Source organism: Diachasmimorpha longicaudata, chromosome 1 (assembly GCF_034640455.1).
Source record: "Diachasmimorpha longicaudata isolate KC_UGA_2023 chromosome 1, iyDiaLong2, whole genome shotgun sequence".
In the NCBI taxonomy this organism is placed as follows: domain Eukaryota; kingdom Metazoa; phylum Arthropoda; class Insecta; order Hymenoptera; family Braconidae; genus Diachasmimorpha; species Diachasmimorpha longicaudata.
In genome coordinates this window covers 11417697-11445584 of record NC_087225.1, presented here as the reverse complement: position 1 = coordinate 11445584, position 27888 = coordinate 11417697, and the positions used below count along the sequence as shown (strand labels likewise).

General features: G+C 38.5%; 1 protein-coding gene across 4 annotated transcripts; it reads left to right on the top strand.

The window, feature by feature from the left end:
- The first annotated feature begins 7 nt into the window (after positions 1-7).
- On the top strand, positions 8-27836 carry LOC135164940 (cadherin-89D). Of its 4 annotated transcripts, none has more exons than XM_064125749.1 (22): positions 9-258; positions 10301-10424; positions 12932-13062; positions 13206-13364; positions 14608-14716; positions 15197-15399; positions 15510-15638; positions 16143-17097; positions 17455-17616; positions 17690-17867; positions 18551-18809; positions 19223-19526; positions 20403-22027; positions 22492-22704; positions 22778-22866; positions 22984-23067; positions 23349-23417; positions 23522-23722; positions 25308-25520; positions 26123-26293; positions 26818-27122; positions 27462-27836. In XM_064125749.1, exons 2-22 carry the CDS (start codon positions 10331-10333, stop codon positions 27494-27496), a joined length of 5688 nt encoding a protein of 1895 aa, XP_063981819.1. In that variant the 5' UTR covers positions 9-258; positions 10301-10330; the 3' UTR covers positions 27497-27836. The 4 variants fall into 4 exon arrangements, with proteins under 4 accessions (XP_063981844.1, XP_063981819.1, XP_063981837.1 ...); XM_064125758.1 differs by lacking the exon at positions 9-258 and adding an exon at positions 9013-9169; XM_064125767.1 differs by lacking the exon at positions 26123-26293.
- The last annotated feature ends 52 nt before the right edge of the window (positions 27837-27888 follow it).

The window sequence follows — 27888 nt, the reverse complement described above, 5'->3', positions numbered from 1 at the left end:
GTTGTTGTTACTGGCAGTGCATGGCCGACCGTCAAGCTCGCCAGGTGGTGGAGAGTCCAGTGTTCAGAGTGCGTTCAACCCATTTGGTTTGCCTAAGGCTCGTGCCCTTCCCCCCGAGATTGTGTTATTATTCATCGGTTTTTTAAAATTACTTATTCACCGACGAGAGGAAACTACATCGGCCCCTGAAGACCATAATAATGGAAACGGGAGCTGCTTGTTTTTACATTAGCGCAGTAGATTAATTATTTATTCCCGGTAAGTGCCATTAATAGAACTTCATTACTATTTTCATTCATAAAAGCGACTCAGAAGTTATTCATGAACATTCTACTGAAATTATTCATGTATTGGTCACCCCAGATATTTACCGATTTTTTTGTATTTTTTTATCAGTTTATCTCACATTCCCGCTTTAAATAATTTTATAAAATTATTAATAATTCATACTCAATGATTTCTCTTCATAAATAAATGCAGACATTTGCGTGATTTTATACATCCAAGAAATTTCAAGAATATAGATCTATACTCCTGTTCTAACTAATAACTTTGCTGTTCATTGACTTTATGTCAAGTTAACTCATCCGTCTCACATATTCTAATTGAAAAAATCATGAATATTTTGATAACTTAATTGCTGCTGCAGATAAGAACGAGATTCGTGTATAAATTATCATAGAATCGAGATAAATATTTCGAGATGAATTGCAATGAAGTACTTTGTCATTCATTAAAAATAGGAAAAGTCTATTGATAAATTTTCTTTGAAACTTTCTCACAAGTTCATCTTACATTCACATCGTAGATTCTGCGCTCCCTCCCAACTATGAAAAGTAACGAAGGGAATAAAGAAACGAAATGCATTTTGCTGCATCTCACCGTTGAATTTCCAATCCCCACATACGAGGATATTCAGTCACTTTTTGGGGAGTGATCCATTGCACGTGGTATCATCTACACTATCTGGTTTACACTCTCACGGACGATCGACGACCTCCACTCGCATTCTCACCGGAGACGCGATTTGAATTCAAGGTCGAATATCTCTAGAGTAAATTTATTCTTTTCCTTTTTCCACCCCCGACGACGACGGTAGGGGTTTGAATTTTTTTTGTTACACAAACGTCGACTCTCAGATGAAGATAAAACGTTCAAAAGAGGTGGAAATGGCTGAAATAATTTTTCTTCGTTCAGTGCTACGCGAGATTTCTTTAGTTATTTTTTTAAACCAATTGTTAACTGTTGATTCCTTATCTATTTCTCCCCCGGGGGACAATTAACGGTCTGACTCTTGCCACTGAGGTTCAGAAGGCGAGGACAAATTATATGTTCTCCTGAAGAGATTTTTGTCGTGTTAGATCAATTCATTTGTGAACAAAAAGAAAGTTTCCTCCGAAATATGATAATTTGCGGAGTGGTAATGCTCTCGTCAGACATTTATGTGTCTTTCGAGTGAGTGCATTTGCTCTGCAGAGCATTACATGAGGCTCCGGTTTATCATGTGAGTGTTATCGAGTAGTGCATACAGGGAAAGATATTTTTTACAAAAATTTTAGCCGGGAAATGTCACAATCCCTCGGTTGTGAAAAAATATAATGCTGTTAATGCAAAATTTCTCGAGATTTATGGTCGAATTTCTCCCTCTGTGTATTTGTCCAATACACACTTATAATTTCTAGGGAACAAATAATACTTTCGAAAGGAAATAACAATTTTTCCTTCGCTGACAATCGTGTTATTAACAACCTAGATAATTTTGAAGAGATTTTGTGGAATATTATAGAGTCTTCTATTAAACCAGCTAATTTATCTCGAGCAAATCTGCTCGGGATGATTTTTTCATTCAGTGTAGTTGAGGATGGAGGAGAGTTTGCATCATTGAGATTAATTTAATCGTTTTTAATTGATGGATCAGTACACTTTTCGCGATTTTAATTTAATTCAAAAGTAAGAATTTTATAATTGTGTATTTAAAGTCACTTTCACGATGAAACCAGTGGCACTCTTAACGACTCGGTGCACTGGGTAAAGACTGAAGGATGCAGTGCTAAATTACAGAGTGCGAAATATTACGTTTCGAAAGATGATCACACTGATTGCGTCTGCCCCTTGTGCACTATTGAGATTTTAGAATAGAGTGAAATTATGGGTGGAATGAGCAATTAAGGCGATGATGAGATTCTATAGGCTTGGATATCATTAATTACCAATATTTTCATCGACAAGGTAGTTGAAATATTTGACATTATTGAAACGTAATTATTTGTACTTATAAACAAGCAGTGAGACTTGTTTAATTTAAATGAAGGAAAGAAATTTTTGTATTTTTTAAATGAACACATTTATTTACTGTGAAATGTCACATTAAAATGAATAAAAAAATTATAACCCCAATCTCCGAGAGACTCTTTTGACTCAAAAAATAATCCAAGTTCCTTTTTTGGATTCTGTTATGAGAATCAAACAAAAACAACTGTAGAATTTGGTAAAATTACGTTCACCGATTTCTGTGGAAAAGTCCGACTCTATTAATTTTTTTTCTGTCACGTATCTCTTGGAAAAATGACACTGTAAAGTTACGCAATTTCCTACTGAAATGACATAAACAAGAAGTAGAATTCTAATAGAATTTTTATGTGACATTTCTTAATCCCTGAATTTATTGTTGTCAAATATTACAAGAGAAACCTTAAGTAAGATTTCGTATTACTGTTTTGCTAAGTTGAGTGTTGATGCAGATAAAAATGAGATGATCATCTAAATTATAATCGAGTAAAAGTGAACAATTGCAGTTCGTGGAATTATTCTGTGTTGAGAAAATTTTAATGAGAATATTCTAATAGTTGTAATTAATTTAGATGGTGGGATGATATTGGCGGGAGAAATTTTTTCACGCCGTCATTCACGGTGTTAGCGAATGAATGTGTAAAACAAACATTCAGGGCTAATTGGAAAAATGTGATCGTAACGCCTGACGAAATGAAATGGTTTAACGTGAATAATTAATCAGCCCCGAAAGGGCACTAGTTCGACGCGTTTGGGTGGATTAATCTCGCTATGTACTCGTTGTAAATTCCTAATGAATGCCACTTTCTACTCTGCATCTACTTGACTAACACTGCTCTCGAACTAATGAAAATGCAGTGAAAAATAGTGGAAGAAGGAGAAATTAAAGGAAAAATATTATAAAATAAGTTTAAATGGTTAGTCTCGGCATAATTGACTCATGAATCATATGAAATCTCGAGATGATTAGCATGAGTGAATGCCAGTGTTCGGAGAGAGAAAAATACAGAAATATCCCAGTATTTTTTTTTTCGCTCGGCAGAATAAATAAATCAAATTTTCATTACTCCGCAGTGTAATATATCTCTTGAAAATAAATCCGCTCTACTTCGGAATGTTTTTATTCGACTCACAATTGACGGAACGCGCCACGTGAATTCTTTGCAGATGAGAGATGAAATAATGAAAAATGTGTCACTTTGAATTCAGGATGAAAATCCAATCATAACAATTTCCTTTATTCAATAACAATTACGGGTATCGATGGATTTTCAAAGTGAGAGTGAATCGATCGCGGATACAGAACCATTTGGTAGCTTAATCAATTACTATTTATTTTCATTCCTAATTTTTGTTGTGTAGCAAAAAATCGATATGAAAATTCACTGCTGATTTTTGTAAATTTTTTTTCATGTGTACGTAGTGCTTATTTTTTTAATGCATTTACCTGGCCTGGAGTTGATTATCTTTGAATGACAAAAGGAAGCTCTTCAGGAGTAAATGGGGTGATAGATCAGCGTCCGCATCCGGTTTAGTCTATATGACTCGTTCCGTTCTATTTATCACTAAAAATGTTACAGTTAAAATAGTATATTCTGTCTTCAGAGGATCACTGGGTATCTGTGTTTACATTCGTACGTTTTTCGAGGCGATTGGTTGTGAGTCCGATGACCAATGACCTGGAAAAGCCGATGGAAACGTGGGATAAGTGATGTGCCATCATATTCCAGAAAAATTCTTTGAAATCTCTGGTGAAATGAAGAATCACCAGTAGAGTTCTGGAATTCTGTGCTTGAAGGTTTCTTGAAACTTTTGCGAGGAATCCAAGTGTAAAAAAATCGTAAGTTAGTCTGTCTGTAACCTTCACTGGAGGTTCGCTTAATGCATCGAATATATTCTAATCGTCTTTTCATAGTGGTTTGTTTGTTCAGGAGAAAGCATACTTAGTAAAAACTGACAAATCCTCATTTGTTTCCTTAAAAAATTGAAATAATTCATAAATCAGAGTAATGCTCTCTCGCAAATGCAATTAAAATCACCCTCTCGTATTTTATTTCCACTCTAATTGAGATTCCATGAGTTGTTTGAGCGGTAGATTGAGATATATTCCACTCTCGGTGGAACATTTGTGCATAAGTGAGAATGAGAAACAGCACTTGCTCCCTCCACCCGTTGGCAACGACGAATTCTCATCGTTTAGTTGAAAAATAGGGCGACTATAGCTTCATTCAAGATGCTTTTCTGAATAATCGACTTGATATTTTAGACAATTGAATCGACTTCGCCGAGGAGAATTCTATGATTTTTCAATCTCATCAGCAAGATAAATAAAGGTCCTTGTGATCGTTAAATTTCCCTGCTATCTTTCCTTAAGGTAGCGTCATTGTAACCTAAAATTCAGAGATTAAAATCTGATATAATCTCAAAATAGTTTCCCTAAAAATTATTATTTATATGAGTAGCAATCCTTGACTGCTTCTAAATAATTTAATTTTCCAAGTGTCTGAGTTGGTGTTATGTGTAAATATTCTAGTCAAGACAGTTCACTGTTGAAATACCTAACTAAAGAAGGGATTGGAAGGATCAACTTTTCCCCATCAAAGTTAGAATTTATGGGAACAGTTATTAATGAGGAATAATTTTTTTCACTTTTTTTGTTACACTCAGCGACTCCACTGGACTTTATTCATATCACTTTGAAACAAAAAAATTGGCGTTTATTATTTTTTTATGTACATTGTGTTATGATCCTGTCCAGTAATCGTAGTTATTTATACAGCATGACCTTTACGTTCACAATTTTTATCCCGAACTGTCGTCTAACGGTTGCGGCAGACAGCCATCTGGTAGCTATAAAGAATTCTGGCGCAAATTATGACTTAAATATCTCTTATAGAAAAAAAATTCTACCCCCATTTTCTAGGTTTCTGCCATTCTATTGGTCTTGTCTTTCCACTAAAGAAAATTACACAAAAAATTAGGTAATCTGGGTCGACAAATGTCCGCCGAACTTATTTCAATAGAAAAGAAGGTTTCCGTCGGTTAAAAAAAACAATTATTATCGAATATTTTCATTGTAGAAAATGTTTAAAACAATCTTGCATTCATGTTTCATCGATGCAAAGTAGAGATTTGCACATTATTAAATTTTTTATATGTGTAAAATGAGTATTAAAGCGTTTCGATAGCGAGTGGAAACCCATTGTTTCATAATCGTAAGCACGTTCCACCGAAGCCTGAAAAACTGATTGCTGCGTGTGTAAATCCTTGCAACAGAGTACGTAGAATAATCAGGTGGACTACACCTAGTGCATGAACTAGTAGTTATCTACCGTTCTCCTCAATCGATCCATAACCGCTTCGGTGACCCTTGCCGGGAGGAAAAAAACTTGGAATAATTTTTCAGCGACTTATGTGACCACTTTATTGGGGGAGAATTTGCTTATTTTATCGCTAGAATAATTCTGTCGTGGGTTCTGCTGAGACAGAAAATTATCCTGATGTCTAGAAATTAGACAGATGTTTTCTAACACTGGTTGTGTTCTTATTCTCTTTAGTCTAAATAAAATAGAATCATAAAATAGAGGAAAGTCAATAGTACTTTAGTACGTACTGCAGTATCTGATTTATTGATCCTGCAATTGTTCGTCAATTTTTTTCCTCACCCTAATCCATTCCCACGGAAGAGCCCTATGAATTTACCGCCTTCATTGAAGGAATTTATTATTTACTCCTGAACAAACCCTCGTTTATCATATTGTAGTGAAAGTTTGTAAAGAATACTCATAAAATTCAATTCTGTATCCACTTCAATCGATTCTTTATGTTTACACCAGGAAATTCGATGATTTTCCGGTCATTTCCAACTTTCACGACATTTTTTTTAATGTAAATAAAATTCAATAACGAATAGCCGTTAGCACCATTGCATTCTCCCTTCCGATCATTAATAAATTCGCTGAATTTTATCGCGTCACCACCAGCAGAAGTGAAAGATCAAACGAGACAATGAAAATTAAGCGAGTGAATAGCGCAAATGATTTGCGAAGACAAATTCAGGCTTCAACTTTCACGATTCCGCGGAACTAAACTGTAATGACAAAGTACAGAATCGGTTATTGTACTATTACTGTTGGGTGAATTACTACGGCTGTGGAAGCCATCAGTATTAATTAACCGCATCCGAGACGTGACTCCTGTGCTTCCGTGTGTATGACAATTAAGCTGTCCAATTATTTTCACTTGTTAACGTTTTTTGGGAGTTTTAATGAATTGACGAGAAGAGAAAATTCAGGACCTTTGAAAGTGAGTGAAATCAAAAGAAACAACATGAAATTTATTAATAAACGTCTGGGATATTCAGATGTGAAGGTTCGCAGTCGTGGAAAGGAAACGCGATTTACAATAATGTTTAAGTTGTATAAAATTAAATTAAAGGGATTATTGTTCGGGTGTAATTTCTCGGAAAAGGCAAATTAATGATATTAATTATTGAGATAATGACAAAGCGAAAAAATATGGAAGTAACAATGTGAATCCGGTTTGTCTGGATAGAGGAAAAAAGACTCCGAAGTTAATTTAGAGTTTAATATTATTTAGTATAGCTCATAAATATCAATACACTCGGCCCACGCAATATTCCGTCCACTCACTGAACTCGATAACAAAAAGTATTAAAAATTAAGAGACTACAAACTACGGAGCATCGAAGTTAATACATTTACGAGGTTATAAAAGAGTTCTAGAATCTCCGGAAGGCATTTTCGTTCATTTTCTCAGGAGGCACTTGGCCCAACCGTGCAGAATTGATTTCTCGTTGAATGAGGATACGAGAGCCTCTCGACCTTTTCCTTCTTCAAACGATTAAGTCCTCAGTATCGTTCTCTCACTCGGAGTTGCTTTATCTAAATGTTCGCCTCCGTCCTGCAGTTGTTATCATCCGGATTTTTTGCATTTCCGCGTGAAAAAATTCCACTTCCAGAGGGAATTCGTAATTCCTCGAGATCAATACTTCAATTTGCATGGAACATTTGTACACAGGTTGAGAAATTATCGCGTCAGGAAACATCCAATCAGGCAAAGGCTGAGGGAGAAAAATTGCCAAAAATACCAATTTTTCGCCAGAGTTTTTTTCGCACATTTCAATTCGTAAGATTCCCGGATCGATACCCCAATTTGTGTGTAATATTTGTAGAGAAGCTGGGAATTATGACGTCGGAAAAAAATTTAAATAACGACGAAGGATTTTTTTTTTATTTAAATATTTTTTAGCTGTGAGCATATATTTGATAAAAATAAATATAATCGCCGGTTTCGGAATCGAACAGTCTCCTACCATTACACTAAGAGTAATTGCAACACTCTAGCTACTGAAGTCCTGGAAATATGAATAAAAAAGTGAGCAAAAAGTAGAAGAAAGAACATGAAAAAATCTTGAATAGCCAGATTGTAGCGCCCACTGTCGTTAGAAAGCCGAGGAAATTCCTCATTACGATTCCGTCAATTTGCAATTGATATGCTTGAATAATTACGTCCTTGTTGATCTCCCGGATAACAGCCGGCACGTACAAACACACTAGTCCCGACCTCACAAGTTCTGTATTTACTCCACTCTGACAGCTAATTTTCACTCGTGCAAAACTCCCAAGCGTGCCGGACGAATGACTTTCGTACCATTGGATTTCTGTGCGTCGTTAGATTCGTTAGAATGTCAGTGGAACGACCGCTCGAGTTCTACCGGGGAGAGCAGCACTCCAGTTGCATAAATTCACGGGTTTTTGGAATTCCATGTACATCAACAATAAATTTGAATAAATGGGGTAAACAGAGTCGCGAAGAAAGAAAATGAGAGAAACTGTATGAATTTTAGATTCAACAGGAGTCTCAAATAATTTCTCTCAGCTATCGAAGCAATTCTTAACCATCTGAAAAACAACCGGCAAAATATTTTAGTAAAAACATCTGTTCGTGCGAAGTGGAAAAAAATTCAAACCTTTTGCCAATTAAAGATGCATTCCTCTGCATGAAAAAGAATGTAGAGTCGTTAAAGCAATGGCCGTGTAGTCCCCCAAGAAAATTGAAAGTCCGTAATCACCTGAACGATGAAGAAACGACAATAAAAAAGAATATCGAGAAAAGCATCTCGAATGGATTTGAAAAAATCAAGCGAATCAAGTCCTAAAAGTAAACTAAGAAATCGTAAGAATTTACCATTCAACAAAAGTCTTAAATATTTTTTCTCCCCTTTAAAATAATTCTTCAAACCAAAAAATCGCGAAATCGCAGGCGCATCGACTTAAATATGTGTTCCAATGAATAAAATTGTCCAAAGCTTCTCTCATAATTAACAATAAATTCTCCCACGAAGAAAGAACGTCGAGTCGTTAAGCCAGTCGCCAAGAACTCCTCAAAGGAAATTGAAAGTTCGTAATGACGAGAATGACAAGGAAATGCCAATAAAAAATAATATTGGAAAAAAGATTAATAGACAGGATATCGCAACGTCACCAGTCGTCCATGGAAAGCGAAAGGGGATGCCCCGGAAGCAACTGGACATACTTATAAACCCGTCCAGTGAGCGATCAGCTCTAACCCAGATTACGATGTGTCAGTCTGATATGTTATACACTTTACAATCGCTCTCGATGTCGCCATGCGCCTCTACTCCTTCAGAATTCATGCATTCAAGTTTTAAATAATGATCGGTGTGGTGGGATTACTGACCAGGTACACGAGGAGGATCGGTGAACTGCCAGTCACTAGTGAAACGTTAAACTCGACGAGAGTTTCTTTTCTGGTCCTCCAGTACTAGTGTTGAAAGTGTTTCATCTGTTATTTAACATTTTTTTTATGTTACAGTGAATGTTTGTTTGATGAAAAGGTGAATAACTCAAGTAGGCAGTGAGAAATCGAGGCATAAATTTATTGATTAATAATCGTTGCGAGTTATTCAGCTATTTCTTTTGCTTTGAATTTACGAGACCAAGAGAACCCACAATACTAATTTTCAATAGACATAAATTGTTGAAAAACTTCTCATTAATTGATTATAGAAAAAATATGAGAGACCGACTCATTCGTCGATGACGTTTTGTTTTCACTGTTGTTTGTTGAACTTCCAATGGAAAATAATGATTTTGTATGAGAAAGGGTGCAAAGGTCGAGAGAGTGTAGGAGTGTAGTTGCTGCATAAGAGGGAGATGTGGATGAGGGTATGCGCGTATCTAGAGCCGCGACCTTGATCCCGACACCGTGGAGAACGACATTATGCGCGTGCACTGAGAGTAGGTGTGCCACGGCTGGTAGAATTTTGAAGAGTCACTCATGCAAATATATACCCAGTTTTCCTGCATACCCTCGGATCGTTGTGTCACCTGGGCAACCCTCTTTAGGCTCTGCAACACAAACTCTCATTTTTGCATGTCGGATCGATGTCAAATTGCGAGGCCCCGGCTGTCTCGTGTCAGGGTGGTAGATGATTCTATGCCCTTAGAATTTTATGAAAAAAAATTTCAATATTTAATATGTTATACTTCTGATACCCCCAGGATAAGGGAATATGATGAGATTTTGAAATGGAAACGATAAAAAAGATTTATTTGAATTGAATAAAGTCCATTCTTTCTCAATTTTCGTTCTCTGAATTTTAAATTTAAAAAATGCGAATTGAATTGAAAAAATAAGGGTTGGAGGGAACGTATAGAGCAGGAATATTTGAAATTATTAGTCTGTCAGTCATAATTACTTGATTAGGAATCACAAGGGTGGAAAGTTTTCAATTACTTGTTCATTACATTACTTGTTCGAATTTTGGCGAAGGCAACTACACGAAAATAGAACGCAATCCGCTCAGAGACGATGAAAAAAAAACTGCTGAAGGATAATCATCAATTTCTATGCAAGAACCACTGAAATTTACAAGTGATGAATGGGAAAGAATTTGTACGACTATAAACTCGTCTACCGAGTCCAAAGAAAACATTTTTCTCAATTCCACTCTATTTCGTTTCAGGATTAATTTCCATGCCGAGGAGAGTCCGTCATGGCGCCGGATTCTGGTGCGAGTCACTCTTTATCACTTAGAGTAACAAAACTTTTGACATCACTCATCGTTTTTTCAATCAGCTCAGCAACAGGTCGGTGCCCCTATCTTTTCATAAAAATATTAACATTTATTCGTCTGTAGAATAATGATATCTCCTGGCACTTGACAATCTCATAAAAACAAATCAATGGAATTCAGAGATATCATTTAAATTGATTAAATCGTGGACGTACGCTCGAGTCATAATGGAAATTGCAAATACCAAAATTGAAATTCTCAGAACAATGGAAATAAAAAAAAAGTTCAATAGCTAGAATTTCCGAGAGAATGAACAGATTGTATCGAAAATCGTCGCCAGAATCCATCCATTGGTCCGTTCTATCATCTGCTTGGGTTCGATGAAAAAAATGGAAGACACGAACACGAGAGAAAAGCCCCTCCTCACTCCACAAAGAGATAAAAATACAAGAAAAAGAAGAATGGAGTTTTCGACCAGTGAAAATCGGACCAGACACGTTCGTCGATGCATCGTAGGGTTTTATGCGCGCCACGGCGGCGCTCAACCTGTCCAGCAACCCCTATCTCAGCCTTTACGGAGAATGTTTGAGGGAAAAAAAACGAATGATACTGGCCTTGACACAGTTTGCGGTGGAAAAATCTGTGGAAAAATTTTCAAACGTTATTACGAGTGAAATAAAATGCGATAAATCTGGAGTTTGTTGAGTCTTGTTTCGTTTTTTCTGTTTTTTTTTCGTTTTAAGGGATGCAGAGGGTAAAAAGGAAATGGGGTGGGAGGTGTCAAGAGGATTATGATACAAAATCTAAGGGAAAATGCGGAAATCGTTGGAAGTGAATGAGATAAAGACGAGGGCAGGTTTTGGTTGTTGAGGAATGAGAAATTTTAAGTGCATCAGATTGCATTCAAATTAATAATTTTTTCGTACGATATTATAAGAATATTATTTTATGTGAAAATCATTGAAGTAATGATTTTTTAGTACAGTATATTTTGAATTGTTTTATTAAATCTATATTTGAAAAATGTGGGTACGAGTTGATGTGAATGGGATTGCTCTGTTATTATACGATAAATCACTTTTCATCGCTTTTAGGACGAAAGCACAGGTTTATTTATGTTGCCTCTTTAGAAAATATGAAAATATGGAGAATTATATAATAACCGGTTTGAAAAAAATAGATAAGCTGTTTTTCTATGACAGTAATAGCTAGGATAGGGTTTTATAGATTGCGGTAATTATGAAGTTCTGGATCAGTCTATTAATCAAATTTGATGTACTTTTAAATTCCGTTACGTTCTTATTCTAAACAAAATTGATCATATCGAATTCTCTTTTTCTCGATAATCTCCGTAAACAGTCCGAAAATAATTAAACACCTGCTGCCATTCACACTAAAAACAATGGAACAAGTAAAAAAAAGAGCGTCAGATGCGCGAGGTGCATTTAACTCCAAATAAAACTCCATGAGTTTCTTTATTACTCGTGATGATTAAACTGTGTTGAGGCGGTTGGCAGTCGCCAGTGGCAATTATTAGGCTCCAGCATTCTCTGAAAACGAGAGAAGAAAATGGCTAGGACAAAAAAAGTCAGATAAAGAAGAAATAGAGAAAATAAAAAAACATCAAGTGAAATAAAAATTGTGCAAAGGAACCGGAGGTAAGATGGAGTGTGAAAGAAAGATCAACGAAGAGAAAAAAAGATGGTCGAGTAAAGGGGAACGAGAGATTGAATTTTCCAGAAAAGTCAAAAGGGAAAATTTCCAGCTTCTGGTTTCGCCCCAGACGCATCCGCTTCTTTGGGTCATCGTCACTTTTTTTTCTCATCTCTCATTCTGCGGAGATGAGAATAAATTGAATGAAGATATCATCAGACTCTTCGTAACCTCTTCACTTTTCTCGAGAGAGGGGTAATGAAATCGCGAGATAAATTTAACGAGAAGTTTATTTTAATCGAAAAATTGAGAGCAAATTAGTTATGAACGTGACTGTCATGTTATTAATTTGTTTTCTAGTCAAGACGCATGAAAAATTGGTGCACGAAAAAGTGAAGGTGCTGCTCATTGATCGTTCAGTATTTTTGAATGATATAATTTGACTTTTTCCCGCCACTTGTTTTTGCCTCTCGGTATGTCCTATGAGTTGGTGAGAAAGTCCACTAATTTTCAAGAGATTTTTCTCTTCGTGTAGGTAGGCTGACCGTGCGAAAGCCAACGGTATTCCAAATTATCCGGGTGAATAGCTCCGACATTCATCCCCGGGGCTACAGCTAATTGATCATTATGGTTCTTATTATAATTATGAAAATTAGCGCCGCAGACTAATTAGACGAATTAATTTGGAGAATCTAAAATTTTATTATTCAGTTCGGTACAAAAATTTTTAAAATAACAAAAACATCTATAATTAAAATTCCCAGTTCGTGATTCATTGAAAAATCTATTATTATCCATTACTCATTCGTCAAATATGGAAATGTGAAATTTCTACCCGTCAAGTCTTAACAAATTTTGTAAGTGGAATATCCGAGCAGCTTAACAGTAATTCTGATTAATGAATATGATTATTTCTGATCTCTGCAGCATGTCAGTTTTATCCAGTCGGCGAGTACTTGAAGTTCGTGAGGGTGCCAGAGAATCTGCCACTTGGGGCGGAAGTATTATCCTTGGAGGTTCATCCTCGCAGTCACTTGACAATAATGCCCGTCGATAAGGTCAGTGAATTATCTATAATTGAGCACGCCCACCGGATTTCTCATAATAGTATCTCGACTCTGCGAGAACAATTACTATTACCAACAATTCATGTTATTGACAGACTATATCTCCTACCTCTTTATTTATTTATTTCTCACAGGAGGAGGACGCGCGATATTTTACTTACAAAGACCTGAATTCAACCCACATATCTGTGATACTAGCCCAATCACTGGAGGACCTGGTTGACTCGGAGACACCTCGCAACCTCCTGAAATTTCGATTCGTCTGTGACTACTCAGACGGCGTCAACTCCCTGGTGAGTTCAACATTCTCCCCCGAATTTCATCCCTGTGCATTGTACTCGCCATTCAGATCTATAAAAGTTGAATAAAAAAAAAATTAAGGCCCTCAGCTGGCAAAGCTATTTCATGGATGAACGAGCGTACCATCGGGCATGGACCGATCGAGACAGAGCGATGAACTCATTTTCCGTGAGTAACGACTATTGGACAGACTAACAGACGTAAAACAAAAGCTGAGACTCAACAGGATAACTCAATCCAATGCTTTCTGACCTCGTGATTGCCATGTTACATTAAATGAGTTGAAAATTGCCTTCGTCACGTCATTGTTAATATTTTTTCGACGATCTACTGAATTAAATATTGCCTTATCGTCAGATAAATTAAATAAACTATGAATTTTTCCTGTAATTCGTGTGGTTAATTTTTTGGGGGTCTTATCTTAGGACATACTTTAAGACGTTTATATACGAAATCAACATTTCGCGATAGATTGCAGTCCATACGGGGCGTGAAATTTGAGCTCAATTCTTCGGCAATTGGCCTTGTTTGTACGACTATCCACTCATCTCTGTATTTACTTTCTGCACTTAACCGCGGCCAAGAGTGAAATAAAAAACATGAGGTACTTTCCAGCGAAAGCACAAACGTGACGGCTGCATTACGATCATACACGCACCATATGAGAGTGTCTTCGCGCACGGGATGGATAGTGAGGGGGGAGGGGAAGTTCGGTGAACAGTGATGAAGAATTATGTTGCTAAAATGAAGGAAAAACACAAACACCTTGAGCGTAACTACTCGAGTCATCATCCCGTGAAGTTCAGTTTAGGGTTCGGTTTCCGACTGCACTGGAAGAGGAAATACGGGAGAAGCTGTTGCCATTCGTAACGGTCATTTTCATTTATGATTAAGGAGAATTTTCTCGGTTGTGGAGTAAACAGTATCATTAAATTAATTAGACAAATTATTTTATTGATGGATAGAGTTGGGGAAAGCATTGGGTGTCCAATTACGACGTTGGTAGAGCACGTACTGTACAAACGAATGCCCTTAAGACGTCCTAATCCAAGATATTACTGACATTTCAAATAGTTAATTTCAATTAAAAAAATTGAAAACACAAATTCCAATGGGAACGTTTCTATTCAGAAAATTAAAAAAGGGATTAAATTGCTCTGAAGTCAGACAATTTAGTCTACTGCGTATGGAAATTGGGAGAACAGAGGAATAAATCATAGGATTTTTTTTATTCAGACATCATCGCACCTATCGGTGACGGTGTACGTGGAAGACATAAATGATCACGCCCCCCAGTTCATCGGTTCACCATATCACGTGACAGTTGAGGAATTCACTCCACCAGGTAAGAGCCATCAAAGTACGGCATACCATCTCCATTCTTTCCATTGTTTCGGAAAACGCTATACGTGATCCTGCAGGATAAGATAGCATTAAGGAGGCTCAATAACTCTTGGGCTTGGATGAATCCCTGGGCTCAATTCGTTCTGTTGATGAAATCGGAGTGAATTACGCTGCTCCAATTCATCTCCATTATTCAGATTGAGATGAATAGATTTAATTTATGACGATTGGATTTTTTTAAAAATTAATGCCACCAGAATGACAAACTCTTTTTTAATTTTATTTCTTTCTGGATATCTATGGTTCGTTAAAAATTGAAACAACTTCTTGAATTTTCCTTCAAGTGTCTGGCAATAAATGAGTAACGATAGGTAAATAAGAAATAGAGCAAGGCACTAATTATAATTGACGCGATCCTGTTCTAATCTTGAAAAGGAAAATTGAAAAAGTAATGATGACTACATATCTCCAATGAATGCAGGAATGACGATATTCCGTGGAATTCACGCCTTCGACGGTGACAAACCTAATACACCAAACAGTGACGTTCACTACGCAATAGTAAAGGGCAACGAAGTAGGGAAATTCTCTCTGGAATCCGGCCACCGGACGGCCCTTATTCTCCGAAAGCCCCTGGACTACGACACTGGTGATCGGCAATTCTCCCTAGTGATAACGGCAACGGTAAGACTTATGAGAATTCATTGGACCCAAATCACATTCACTCACTCCCTTCATGACCACGATTATTGCAAACCTGACACTGACATCCAGAAACAATCAATTTACCCCAGGACCGTGGCACCCCAGCGAGAAGTGCAAGTACAACCGTCACAGTCAATGTTGTCGACAATGATGACCTTGGGCCGAAATTCACCCAGAGCACATACAGAGCCAGGATCTACGAGTCCTTTCCATTTCCGGTGAGTTTCCATCGTTTTTCACCCCCTCTTATTTAACTTTACGATCGTCCGGAACGACTTGCAGGCGCCGGTAGTAAAAGGTTTTCTCCCTTTGGGATTAATCAATGATTGGAAAAGGTTTTTATGGAGTCAATGAAATTGTCGCTGTGATGGAGTAGTTGACTGATTATATAACACAATATAAATCATTATCCATTCCAGTTTCAGTGAATTTATTAGCTGATGTCATCAGAGTCAATCTTCATATCCACCACATTGATTTCCTCGACCTGTTGATTTATTCGATCCGATTTTTTCACTGAGTTCACAACAATCCTTTAATTACATATGTTATCTAAAGCTTATTAGTTTTATGTCTAAATTTCTCTTATTCAAATAAGAAAGTTTGATGACTTAAAGGTCATACACAATTCGATCATCAAACGCTCCATTGGTCCTGTACCTGGTTATCTCTAATTAGCTCATCGTAGAATGAAAATGAACATGAAATTCCAAAAATTCCAGAAATCTTCTATTCACAAGGAGATCTACTTCACTCCCCCGATCCATGCTACGGACCAAGACTCATCCATAAACACCCCAGTGAAGTACTCAATCTCCTCCGGGAACGAGCGCAGTATTTTCCAGATTGATCCAAGAAACGGTTCCCTCTTCCTGAATCAGCCCATCGACCTGGACACCGAGCGAGCCCTCTCCAACAATACGTTCTACCTCCAACTGCACGCAACCCAAGTGGACAATCCTCTGAAGTATTCAACCGCCCGCGTAGAGGTGGAGATATTGGACTTGAATGACAATCTTCCACAATTCGAGGTTGACCACTACAACATCAGTATAGTGGAGAATCTTCCCAACGGCTTCAGTGTCCTGCAGGTGGTGGCGCACGATCAAGATCAAGGCGACAATGGAGACTTCACTTACGAGTTGTCGGATCCTTCTGGAGCCTTCTTAGTTGACGAGAAGAGCGGCTGGTTGACGGTGAGGGATGAACGAGTACTGGATCGGGAGCGCATTTCTTTTCTCCAGATGAAGGTCATCGCAGTGGAGAAAAAGCCGAGTGTCATTGCGTTCTCCAACGGTAGCTCCTCAGTACCCGTAGAAATCACTCTACTCGATGCCAATGACAATAATCCAACGTTTGTTCCTTCAAATGTCTACGAGTTCGTGACCAAGAGTGATGCTGAAGTTGGCACTGTTCTCGGCCAAGTTAAGGCCATTGACAGCGATCTGGGGAGAAATGGTGTTGTTAGATATGGATTACAGAGAGCTGGAAATAATAGTACAGCTGTCCATGTACCTTTCACGGTTGATTCGCGGACTGGTGTTGTCACGGTAGGAGAGAGGCCGATAATTGTTGGTAGACATGCGATATTTGTCGAGGCTACGGATCAACCGGCTAATCCGAGTGAAAGGAGATTCTCACTTGCTGTTGTTACGGTGGATGTGCTTCAGGGCGATGGTAAGGTTGAAGAATACTTTACTGTTGAGTCAATTCAGGTTTTTTTCTAATACTAATTATCAGGTAGTAACCACTGACCTCGAATCCAAGGATGAGATTGATACGTTGATGATACACGATTGATCATGAACTTAAGCTCCGGTGAATTCTTGTTCGAATCCTATCTTGATTGTTCTTCTATCTTTCATAAAATATATTGCAGTTAACAATAGATTTTACATCGCATTGAAGTCGCTTGAAATTATCATTATAACTATATAAAAGTAAATTCTCTCTATTTGTCGACTTTGAAAGGAACAGAACAAAAATATCTTTAGATGTTCTATAGCGTTGATGAACATTTTCTGTAACCAATAGCTAACGAGCAATCACTACCTGACTTCGTGGGTGCCCCATATGAATTCTGGGTGGGTGCTAATGTACCAATTGGCACTAGTGTTGGACAGATTCGTATCAACAGTGCAGCAGAGAAGAAACGTGATATCATTTATGATCTCCTTCACAGCTATCGTGAAGGCGGTGAGTAGATCCCCGAAGAGAACAGTCTTAGGGTGGATGGAAGGACTGATTCTTCAAATTGAATATGTTACAGTCCCATTTGCTGTGGAGGAGCAGAGTGGTACGATAACGGTAATTGACGGTATCGATAGCTACGCGAGAAGATCCTACGATTTTGAGGGAGTTGTTACGAATGATAAGGATCTCATGCTTGTCACAAATGTCTCTGTCCATGTCGTTGATCCCAATGATCAGAGGGAGCTATTCACCAAGTAAGTTGCTTGGATTCATCATTCATCTAGTCATTGATTAGCATTATAGCAAAGAGTATCATCAGGGCGTCGTAATCGAAAATTTACCAGCTAATTTTGTGATCTCAAATATTTTAAAATAAGGTATTTCAAAAAAATACAGGGCTTCTCCCCTGAACTTTAGATTCTAGTCGTCACGATGCTCATGAACAAGACAATAACAGTCGTAAAGATCTCTTACAACAATGAAAAATACCAGACATAATTAAGACTCCGTAAACTCGAGAAAATTTCTCCGGTTCAGTCTAATGACACTTATAATAACGACATTTAACGCATGCGTGGTGAAAAGTGAAACTCCACATATCGAAAGCGAAAAAAAGTTGACCGATGGGGTAATAACAGATATGCGGAAGGAGTTCGATTTATACTATTAAATGGGTAACTTAATGGATTGGCGAAGTTTGCGAGTGCTTGAGGTTGCAGTTCGTACAGAGAATCGATTTGAAGGTTTCGACGATATTGGGAAAGCGTATTTGATGACACTGGGTCCCTTTCCATTCCCAAACTTTGACTGAGGTTGAAGTTGGTCCGCTCGTTTCACTCCAACGAGTTGATCAGCGGCGAAAAAAGCTCGCTTTTCAGCCCTCGAACTTGAGAAGCAATTTATACGATTAAATTTCAATTGTTTGAAATTCTTCCAGAGGAACAACAAGAGCACCTCTATTGTTCCATGTGAATGAGAATCAAGCGGGTGCCTTTATCGGACAAGTTCTTCCTCGTAATAATACGAAGACAGCGTCCAATGTGCGTTTTCTTATCGCCAATCAGCGTGATGTACCCGATATTGCTATAACCGAGGACGGCGACCTCTACACAGTGAGGGGTCTCGACCGTGAAACCAGACAGAATTACAGCATCACTGTAATTGCGGAGACAACGAGAGGACTTGGGATATTTCAAGTGGGTAGTAGAGATTGATAATCAAGATTATATTTGATACTTTCACTTTTTGCGAAGTATCTCGATCATAATTTTATGACGCTCTGGCGATTCCAAGTTATCGTGACATCGTTCGTGATGGATTTATCTTGTTGAATAGTGGCTCTAGAGGATAATCTCAGAATTTGTTTTTCAAAGGGGCGAAAATAATGGGACGTTCCATAAATTTAGACCGTATTTTATTTTAATGTCTCCTGTTTTTCGATCAAGCTCAAAAATAGTTATACTGAATTGCAATAAACTCTGAGTCGAGCGTCCCTCATCTATAAATTAATTAAAAATTTCTAAAACTACAAAAATAGTTTCATGCTTTGGAGTTGTCCGTGATTTTGTTAAGAAAAGTTGTTACATGTATTTTTCTTTGATAACTCTAGGTGACAGTTGTCATCGACGACGTCAATGACAATCCTCCACTATTCGACATGTCCTCCTATCACGGGCACATCCAGGAGAACAGTCTTCCTGGGGCCGAGGTCATTCTAAACAATCGAATATCTACACACGATGCTGACGATCATCTGAACCGGAAGCTGAGTCTGCAACTGACCGGTGAAGGGAGTGAACTGTTCACGATTGATCGCAGCACTGGGAGAGTCTTCTTCGGTGGCAAGGGCAACAGTATTTTAGACAGAGAGGAGAAGTCCATCTACAATTTAAGTGTTATCGCCAGCGATGACAGTAAGTAAAAGTATCTCAACATTTTTAATTAAAAGAATTCTTGAGACAGAAGTTTCACTCGAAGAAACACTCGCTAGTCAATAGTTATGTCATTTGTTTATCACTTATTTCTTTCTTGTCCCTAATTTTTTCATCTCGTTGCGTTCATTGAACTAATGGTAATCGATTGCGCAAAAGCGACTGTCCAGACCAGTGCGGCGTAACGGATTGGGCTTTACCTTCACCAGAAAATATTCTTTGTAATGTGAGTTATGGAAGGGGACAACCTCAGTTTATCGCTCATTATCATACGAATGAAATCACGACGACAGTGGTTAATGATCTGGACTGAATCGCGTTCACCAGGCAATTTCATTTTTCAACGCTAGTATTCACTGGTAGCTCGAGAATTCACGAAAACTGGTTTGATTATTATCACTTTCAACAAGTTAATTCTAAAGCTTTCAGTGATAATCGTTGAGCAATAGTTGGCGGTATTGCAGGACCGTTAAAAATCACCAGTTGCCGCTAATAGTGGGATATCGGTTCAATTGCTGCACGTAGTATTCGAAGAATGTTTTATATCTTCATGATCCACTGGGCGTGAAATCTCCGGATATGAGGGCGAATCGATACAACTATTCCGGGGAAATCAAGTCTTACGATGCTGTGATCGTCTCTCGTAATAACCACAGCTCTTCTTTCAAACAAAAACCGAAGCTGCATTTTGCCACCGATGATTACAATTTGAAAAAACTTGAAAAATTTATAATTTAATTAGAAGAATTTTAAAAGTCCCTCCCAAAGCTTTCACTTGAATGCAATTAAATTCTCCGTTATTTTATTAATGAGTATGAAGAATGAATTTAATTAGTCTTTTAATTTTTTAATCTTCAGTAAACCCGAAGTCCACTGCCTCGCTGACCCTAAAAATAACCGACATGAATGACAATGCCCCTCAATTCACGCAGATGATAGTATCCCCGGATCAGGGTATCGTTGTATCCAAAGAAACGTCTGAAAAATCGAAGGACAAAAGTGCGCATAACTCACCACTTCTCCTCATCCCTGAAAATGTCACGATAGGCAGTGTGATAATTCGCCTTGTGGCCAGCGACAAGGACACCAATGGCAATGCCGAGATAACATACGGCATCGTCAACGAGACAATCTACCCACCCCTCCAATCCAATTTCGATTCCCAGCCGCATTTCATCATCAGCCCAAGGACGGGTGAACTATCAATTGCCCGATTGTTGCCGGCAGGGGATGAAATACATCTGAGTATTGTAGCTAGGGATGGTGGCAATCTGAATGACACTGTCTCTGTAAAAATGATGATCGTCGACATGAACGATCACGCCCCAGTGTTCAATAAATCGTGGTATGCGTTTGACGTGCCTGAGGGAGTTTACACTAGGCATATCATAGGAAAGATAATAGCTGTCGATGATGATACCGGTGACAATGCCAGAGTTACTTATGCTTTATCACCACCGAAGGACTCCTCTCCAAGTTTGATCTTCGAAATCGGTGAAGTCAGTGGAGTTTTGATGATAACTGGTGATTTGGATCGTGAGATCAAAGACACTTATCAGTTAACAGTAACAGCTCGGGATAACGGAAGTCCCCAGCAGAGTGCCACCGTTGACGTTGAAATCAATGTCCTTGACAGCAATGACAATCCTCCAGAGTTTCACGGTTACACAGACATGAACATGGACAACGCCTTGAAAATGATCCCAGTGTACTACGCTTCCGTGCCTGAAGATACTCCGGCTGGGACGATTATTAGTAAAGTCTACGCCAACGATTCCGACTTCGCTGGCAATGGGAATGGATTAATTCTGTTTGACCTGCACCGTCGAATTGGTGAAAAGCAGTTCTTCGAGATTGACAGCAAAGACGGCACCATCATGACCATTTCCGAACTTAATTACGAACGTCAGAATCTTCACAACGTTACGATCACTGCTAGAGATCTGGGTTCACCTAGTCTGACATCAACGGCAATGCTCTACGTCAAGGTTCTAGATGTTGACGAGCAGGACGACAAAGTGGAATATGACAGACCAGTCTTTCAACATCGTTATTACGAGGTCGAGATCGAGGAGAATTCGGTTGTTCCATTGAAGCTCATTCAGCTCAATGTTTCGGAAATGTACTGGAATGAGAGGATGAAATACGGAATTGTGTCGAATGACTCGGACATTCATGACTTATTTGGAATTCATCCCGATAATGGGACCCTCGTGCTCAAGAAAAATGTTGATAGGGAGTTCAGGGATACTTATCAGTTCAGGGTTAAGGTTGACTGGGGGAAGAGTGGACGGGGCTTGCCGGTGATGATTTATCCGGTTGGCGGGGAGAGACTTGGAGGGTTAGCGATCAACGAGGCGAAAATTGTTGTCAGGATTAAGGATGCTAATGATAATGCACCTAGGTTCAAGAACAAGGGGAGACCATTGTTGGCGGCCATTCCAGCGAATGTTCAGTATGGCTATGAGATTATCAAGGTTGAGGTGAGTTGAATAGAAACATTGTAAAACCTGATCACTCAAAAAGCTTGAAATCATACATTTTTTGGTCTAGCAGCGTTTTTTTATAATTTCCTCAATATAAATCATAAGACGTTCTTGGTCGTGAGCTTTACACAAGATCTCCCCAGAAGACATCTATTGTCTAGAATACAGGTCTCGATGTCTCGATTTGAAGTACAAAGCGAGTTAACTATGGAGAACCGAACATTAAGAACAAAAATAAGTTTCCTACTTCTCAGTACCACTTGTTCTAGAATAATTAGAGTCTGAGCTGATTGGAGAAGCCTTAGAAAAATGAATATATTTGTCAAAAACCCATTAGTTTTAAAGATTCTTGCAGAATCATTCGCATGTAATGATGCAATCCATCAGACGTTGTACCAAAAATTCATGACAAATATACTTCGATAGAGGGAAAACTACAGAAAGAATTATTCACTACACAGGCAGATGACCCTGATGAGGGAATAAATGGGGAAATAAGATACCAAATCCTTGGACAAGAGAATTCACCACGTTTCGCCATTGACCCACTTAGTGGTCAAGTGCGATCTGTAGCTAGTTTTTCGAGGGATGCTGGTAGGGTTTTCGGGTTTGATGTCAAGGCCACAGATAGACGTGGGTCCGATAATGGAAGGAGCAGTATAGCAAACGTTTTTGTGAGTTTCATTCATCAAAGAGAGTAGACGTTAAATGCCCCAAACGATACTAATGCTCCTTTAATTATTAAAGGTGTACGTTGTCGATGACAATAAGCAGGTGGTCCTGGTAATGGGTACGAAGCCGACGGAAATTGAGAATCAAGTAGAGGAGATCACAGGGTGAGTGCACACTCCGTGAAATTCTCCCTCGTTTATCTTCTCTGCAGTTGAGTCGAGAATGATTAAACGTTTCTTGAGAATCCCTTCGCCAATGGCCTTTTTTATATCTGTTTCTAGTGCACTACAAAACGTCACGGGATTGGACGTGAGGGTGAGAAAGTTGGAGCCACATATTGAAAAAAATCTCATCGATACAACCTCGTAAGTAAACGATTAAGGAGGATTAAGGGTTCGTTGTCTGACTGATGTATTAGAACCGAGCTGTACCATAATTTGTCCCTCCATTCGCTTGTCAAATCCTGCCTTTTCATTTTGACATTTATAATCTGTTTCAATACAAACATTTCGATTTAAATTTGTTCCTGTTTTCAATTGATTTTATATTTGTAGTTGTAACTTATTCATCTCATCACACTATCCACAGTGCAGACGACGTCATGACGAAATAATCCCAAAGTAATCATTCGACGTTCGATTTTCAGCACTGACTTGTACCTGTACGCAGTCGATCCTCACCTCAATTCCATGATCGACATGGACACTCTTCACAGGTAAATATTTCTTCATCGACAATATCTCCACAACATGAAAAATCATCTCTCCATTTCCATGTCCATAAACTTAATTTCACATGCACTCACTTGACTGCTCCCAGTGTATTCCGCAAAAAGAAAGCGGAAATAAGAGAGGAGTTGGAGAGATACCGTGTCCTCGATATTTCAAGAAATACCTCGAGACAAGGAAGTCGATATCTGCTGTCTACCCTTGAGGTTGGAGTCGTCGTGTTGGGATGTGTGGTTTTCGTTGGGGCCCTAGTGACTGCCCTGTGCGTCGCCTGTGTACGACGAAATAAGCGGTAGGTCGTAGCACTCCAAGCTATATGTATATGTTTCAAATGTTATCGTCGTCAGGACCATGGGGGAGTCCGTATCAGTTTCGATGGTTTCCATTTCAATAACTTCTCCTGCTCTACCCCCTATCTACATCTTATTTTCTGCGTATAAATCTCCGGGGATGCAACCGCTAGTTGAAATGTATAGCTATAATAACAAGTGGGAAATTGCTTTTGACACTACATAGTCACAAATTTTTTTGCTATCAAATTAGCAATTCGCTTTGGAATGACCGACAATTTCTATGACGATGTGCACTTCATCGAATGCAATCTTGCCTTAATGTTGGCAGTCAACATTGTGTGGAGATAAGTATTCAATAAAAATTTCCGAGTTAAATGGGGTTGTATTTAATTTTATGGAATTGATACGTAATTTCTGCAGAACATTCTGTAATTTCTATTGGAATTTTCTCGATAAATCTAACATTTCAAGATTTTTCAACCCCTAAATCGCATTCAGTGCTACTCTCCTGAAAATTGGGAGTCATTTGACGAGAGAAATTAATTTCTTTCTTTCTGCACATTCGAACTCATCAGGATCAAATTAATTATCCAGAAATTGTTCTCCCTGATATGACTAGAAAGCTCCTACGAGTCTACGTTTAATAATCGATTTTTATGCTTCAACAGTAACCTGATTTTCATAATTTTTTTGTAGGGGATTTAACACCAGTAACACCAGTGGTCTCCCACGCATTCTCATCCCCTAATCTAATCTACATGGCATCATGCAAATATTTAACACCGTTGGCATCACCAGCATAAAACAAAGAACTCGATAATTGTTGATAATTTTTCTCACTAACTTGAATAGAGCTGTTCCACTTAATAATAAAATGACATTATTTTTGTATATTTTAATTAAAATTAGTGATGCATGGCGCGATACGTTGACACCAGTTTTCATCCGTTTCTTCTTTTCTCGCTCATCACGAGTAATGTCTTACTATTTTGGCTTACATATGTTTATGGGGTTTCTATTTGTTCTTTTCCTTTATTCCTGGGGTGAAACGGCGAGACCTGCCACGCCATGTTACACATGCTGATCATTTCCTGACTGTAGAAAGTCTGATGATTATCTTAAGCTGCAAAAATGCTGCTTAAATGTGGGCTGCAATGGTTTTTATTTATTTTTTTATGGGCCTAACATTCGGGGAAGTTACGCCAAGTTGTTGAGATTATCTTCCCGTTCAATGTAGAGTACTTGATGACGAATTTCATGACTTTTCAGCTGAATCTCCGTCATTTTAGCTATCAAAAATCGCCCTGCATTTTGTACCTGAAGAGTCCTAACTACTTTTTCAGCTCTTTCAAAATATTTAATTTTGCAGTGAAACATTTTTTTTTAATAAAAAGTTATGATTGTTAATGGCAGTTGTTTTCTGCCTAATTTTTCATGATGGAAGAATTAATTACGATTGCAGAGCAGATGTCTCTGATGAATAACACTGATTTACACTTGTAATTATCAGATGAAAAATGATATTAATGTCTACTGCAATGTGAATTTTTATCTCCGTAAATACGACATTAAATTTCCGTACAGCCGTTGCCGTGATACAGCCCTAGGTGCCCCAACGATGTTTTCATCTGGTGGACCAGTTGGTTTCGCTCTGGCAGAGCCAACCGCAACACTGCGGAAAGGCCCCCTGTTTCCAACTTTCGTCGATGGTCTACGGTACGATCCAGAGCCCTTTGCAAACGACGGAAGGATGAGTCTGTGTGAACATGAGCCCGGCTGTATACGTCATCACCATAGGTAATGTGATAAAATCACCAGTTGGGTGTTAGTGGATTTGAAAAATAGTCATCTTCTTCGAAATAGAGAAAAACCATTTCTGATTTTTTGAATGTTTGATTATGTTTGAACGAGACGATGAATCAATCGATTTTTAGATCAAGATTGTGTGAGAATCGGAAGTGATCACTTTCATTGGCTGTAAATACTTGCAATCAATCGATAGCCATAAACGGGGAGTCTACTCATATCATTACCTTATCTGTCTGATCGCTTCTCACTGCTGTTGCTAACGTACATTTTGAGATATCGTGACAATGAGAGCTACAATATTAACATGAAAAATTAATTTTATTTAAAATTTCTACTGATGCGAATGCACCCTCAACCTCATCACTCCTCTTCAGAGTCTTGTAAATAAAGTCTTTAAATCTCCCATCCATAACCGACGCATCAGCCAATTCAGTTCTCCGCGTAGTCTGAGCGGAGCAAGTAGAAATGGCCCTCCTCTAAATAATCATTCGTTTCCCTGACTAAACTCGACAAAATGATCAAGTTTACCGATTAGACATCTCGGAGATTGGGGGTGTGAGGTTGAATTCTCCTTCCGATTAAATTCACAGTCGGGCGCGCAGCTGCGGAACGTCCAAGCGGATGCCAAAGAGGGCGACGAGCACTGGATGCCTCGAGGCTTCCGCTACGTCCCTCCACTCGAGCGGACAGGATTCCGGAATTGTTGCGCGTGCCTGCCACTGCGGCCACTCCTCGAGTCCTTCGAGCGGCGATAGCAGCAAGTTCGTATCGTTACTCTTCGTTGTCAATCTTCTCCACTTGAAAATCACCCTTGTATCACTTGACTCTATCGCCTTCGCTGTATTTTTACTCTCTTCTTCGTAGTTTAACGGGTATTGTCAGGTTCAGGGGCACATTGCTTGGATAGTTTCCCTTAAATTGCTATCGTACGGGGGTGGAAGTATCCATTAATCACGTCCACTGACCGCACGTTTTCATTAATGGTACTTTAAGACTGTAGGTTTTTCAAGAAATTAAAATAGTTGTTTGGATGACAAATTGATTTCACAGATTTTTCCATCAATTATTTTGGTGATTATCCCTAAAAGCGAGTGATTTTACGAAAATAAAATGTATGAAAACGTTTTTTGCAGAAAATTTTTAAAGGTACAAGAAATGTTTTATCACATTTTCCGGTGGAATCACGCGTTGAAGAGATATTCAGCGAAAATTGGCGACAATTTTTTATGACACTGTGGTGTACTGGGGAATTTGGTTGACATTGAGCACGGAATTTGCATTCCAGCGGGTACGAGGACTCCCTGAAGTCACTACATCGCAGCAACGATCAGATCTCAAGGGGTCCTGAGACTGCGGCTGGGAGTGAGCGACAGACGGTTGTCCCTGGTGGCCGACAAAGGTTTCACTCATTCTCGAATGGCGAGTCTATCTACGGGAGGGATACCAGTCTGAGGAGGGAGATGAGGTATCGGACTAATACGGAAAAACGGCAGCATGCCCACCCTGAGCCGATTCACGTATCGAGGACTATGATTAGGGAGCCACATGGGGTGGTGGGGATTGATAAGCAGGGAGTCACGAGGCTTCGGGGTAAATGAGTTATTTATTTAACCCTTAAGAGCTTTCTGAACTGCCTGAGACTCTTGATAGATATGAATCTCTGAGCCCATGAATATTTTTAATTTTTTGGATTTGTAATTGTTCAGTATAATTCAATGTAGAACAGCCACTTGGAAACAGATCGGTAACTTGGGGGTAACAATGATAATAAGATGTACGATACGCAAGGAATTTCCCACTTGTTTTAACATTGAGAGATCTTTTTCTTCTCCTACATCTGTTATTTTCAACACTGAATAAGAATTGCATCGTCAATCTTCGACATTCTCATTATTGTCACTCCATTCACTCATTTTTCATGATTTCTAGGAGCCGCCGGATCCAGTCACTCCCTATTCTGGTGAGAACAATGAAATCGAGTAAACAAAAAACCAAGAAAAGGAGCCAAAGTGTCATGAAAACGTCAATTATTCCTCCACGAATGCAATATCCGAATTGAAAAGAATAAAACTTCCATCAGCATTCCTGCAGTTGGTAAAAACACGACAAAAAATTGTTTTTCCAGTCCGATATTCCATTGATGGGGCACTCAACTCTTGTGACAGTTGCAAGAACAACCGAACAATGAACTCAATCAACAAACTGTAAAAAATACTCTAAATGTAAATTGTAAAAATGTATCTTAAGTTGTGAGAGACAACTCGAAGTAATTTATGGTGTGTACAATAAAGTGAAGAATTTAAATCAGGATCTCAAACTTAATTTTCCTAATCTCCGCGTTATATTGTCCTTAAAA

Coding starts and splice junctions, on each gene's coding strand:
- LOC135164940 (XM_064125749.1), top strand. CDS start 10,331: ATGGCGCCGGATTCTGGTGCGAGTCACTCTTTATCACTTAGAGTAACA. Junction 13,063..13,205: donor CAATAATGCCCGTCGATAAG/GTCAGTGAATTA, acceptor TATTTCTCACAG/GAGGAGGACGCGCGATATTT. Junction 17,868..18,550: donor CAGAGGGAGCTATTCACCAA/GTAAGTTGCTTG, acceptor AAATTCTTCCAG/AGGAACAACAAGAGCACCTC.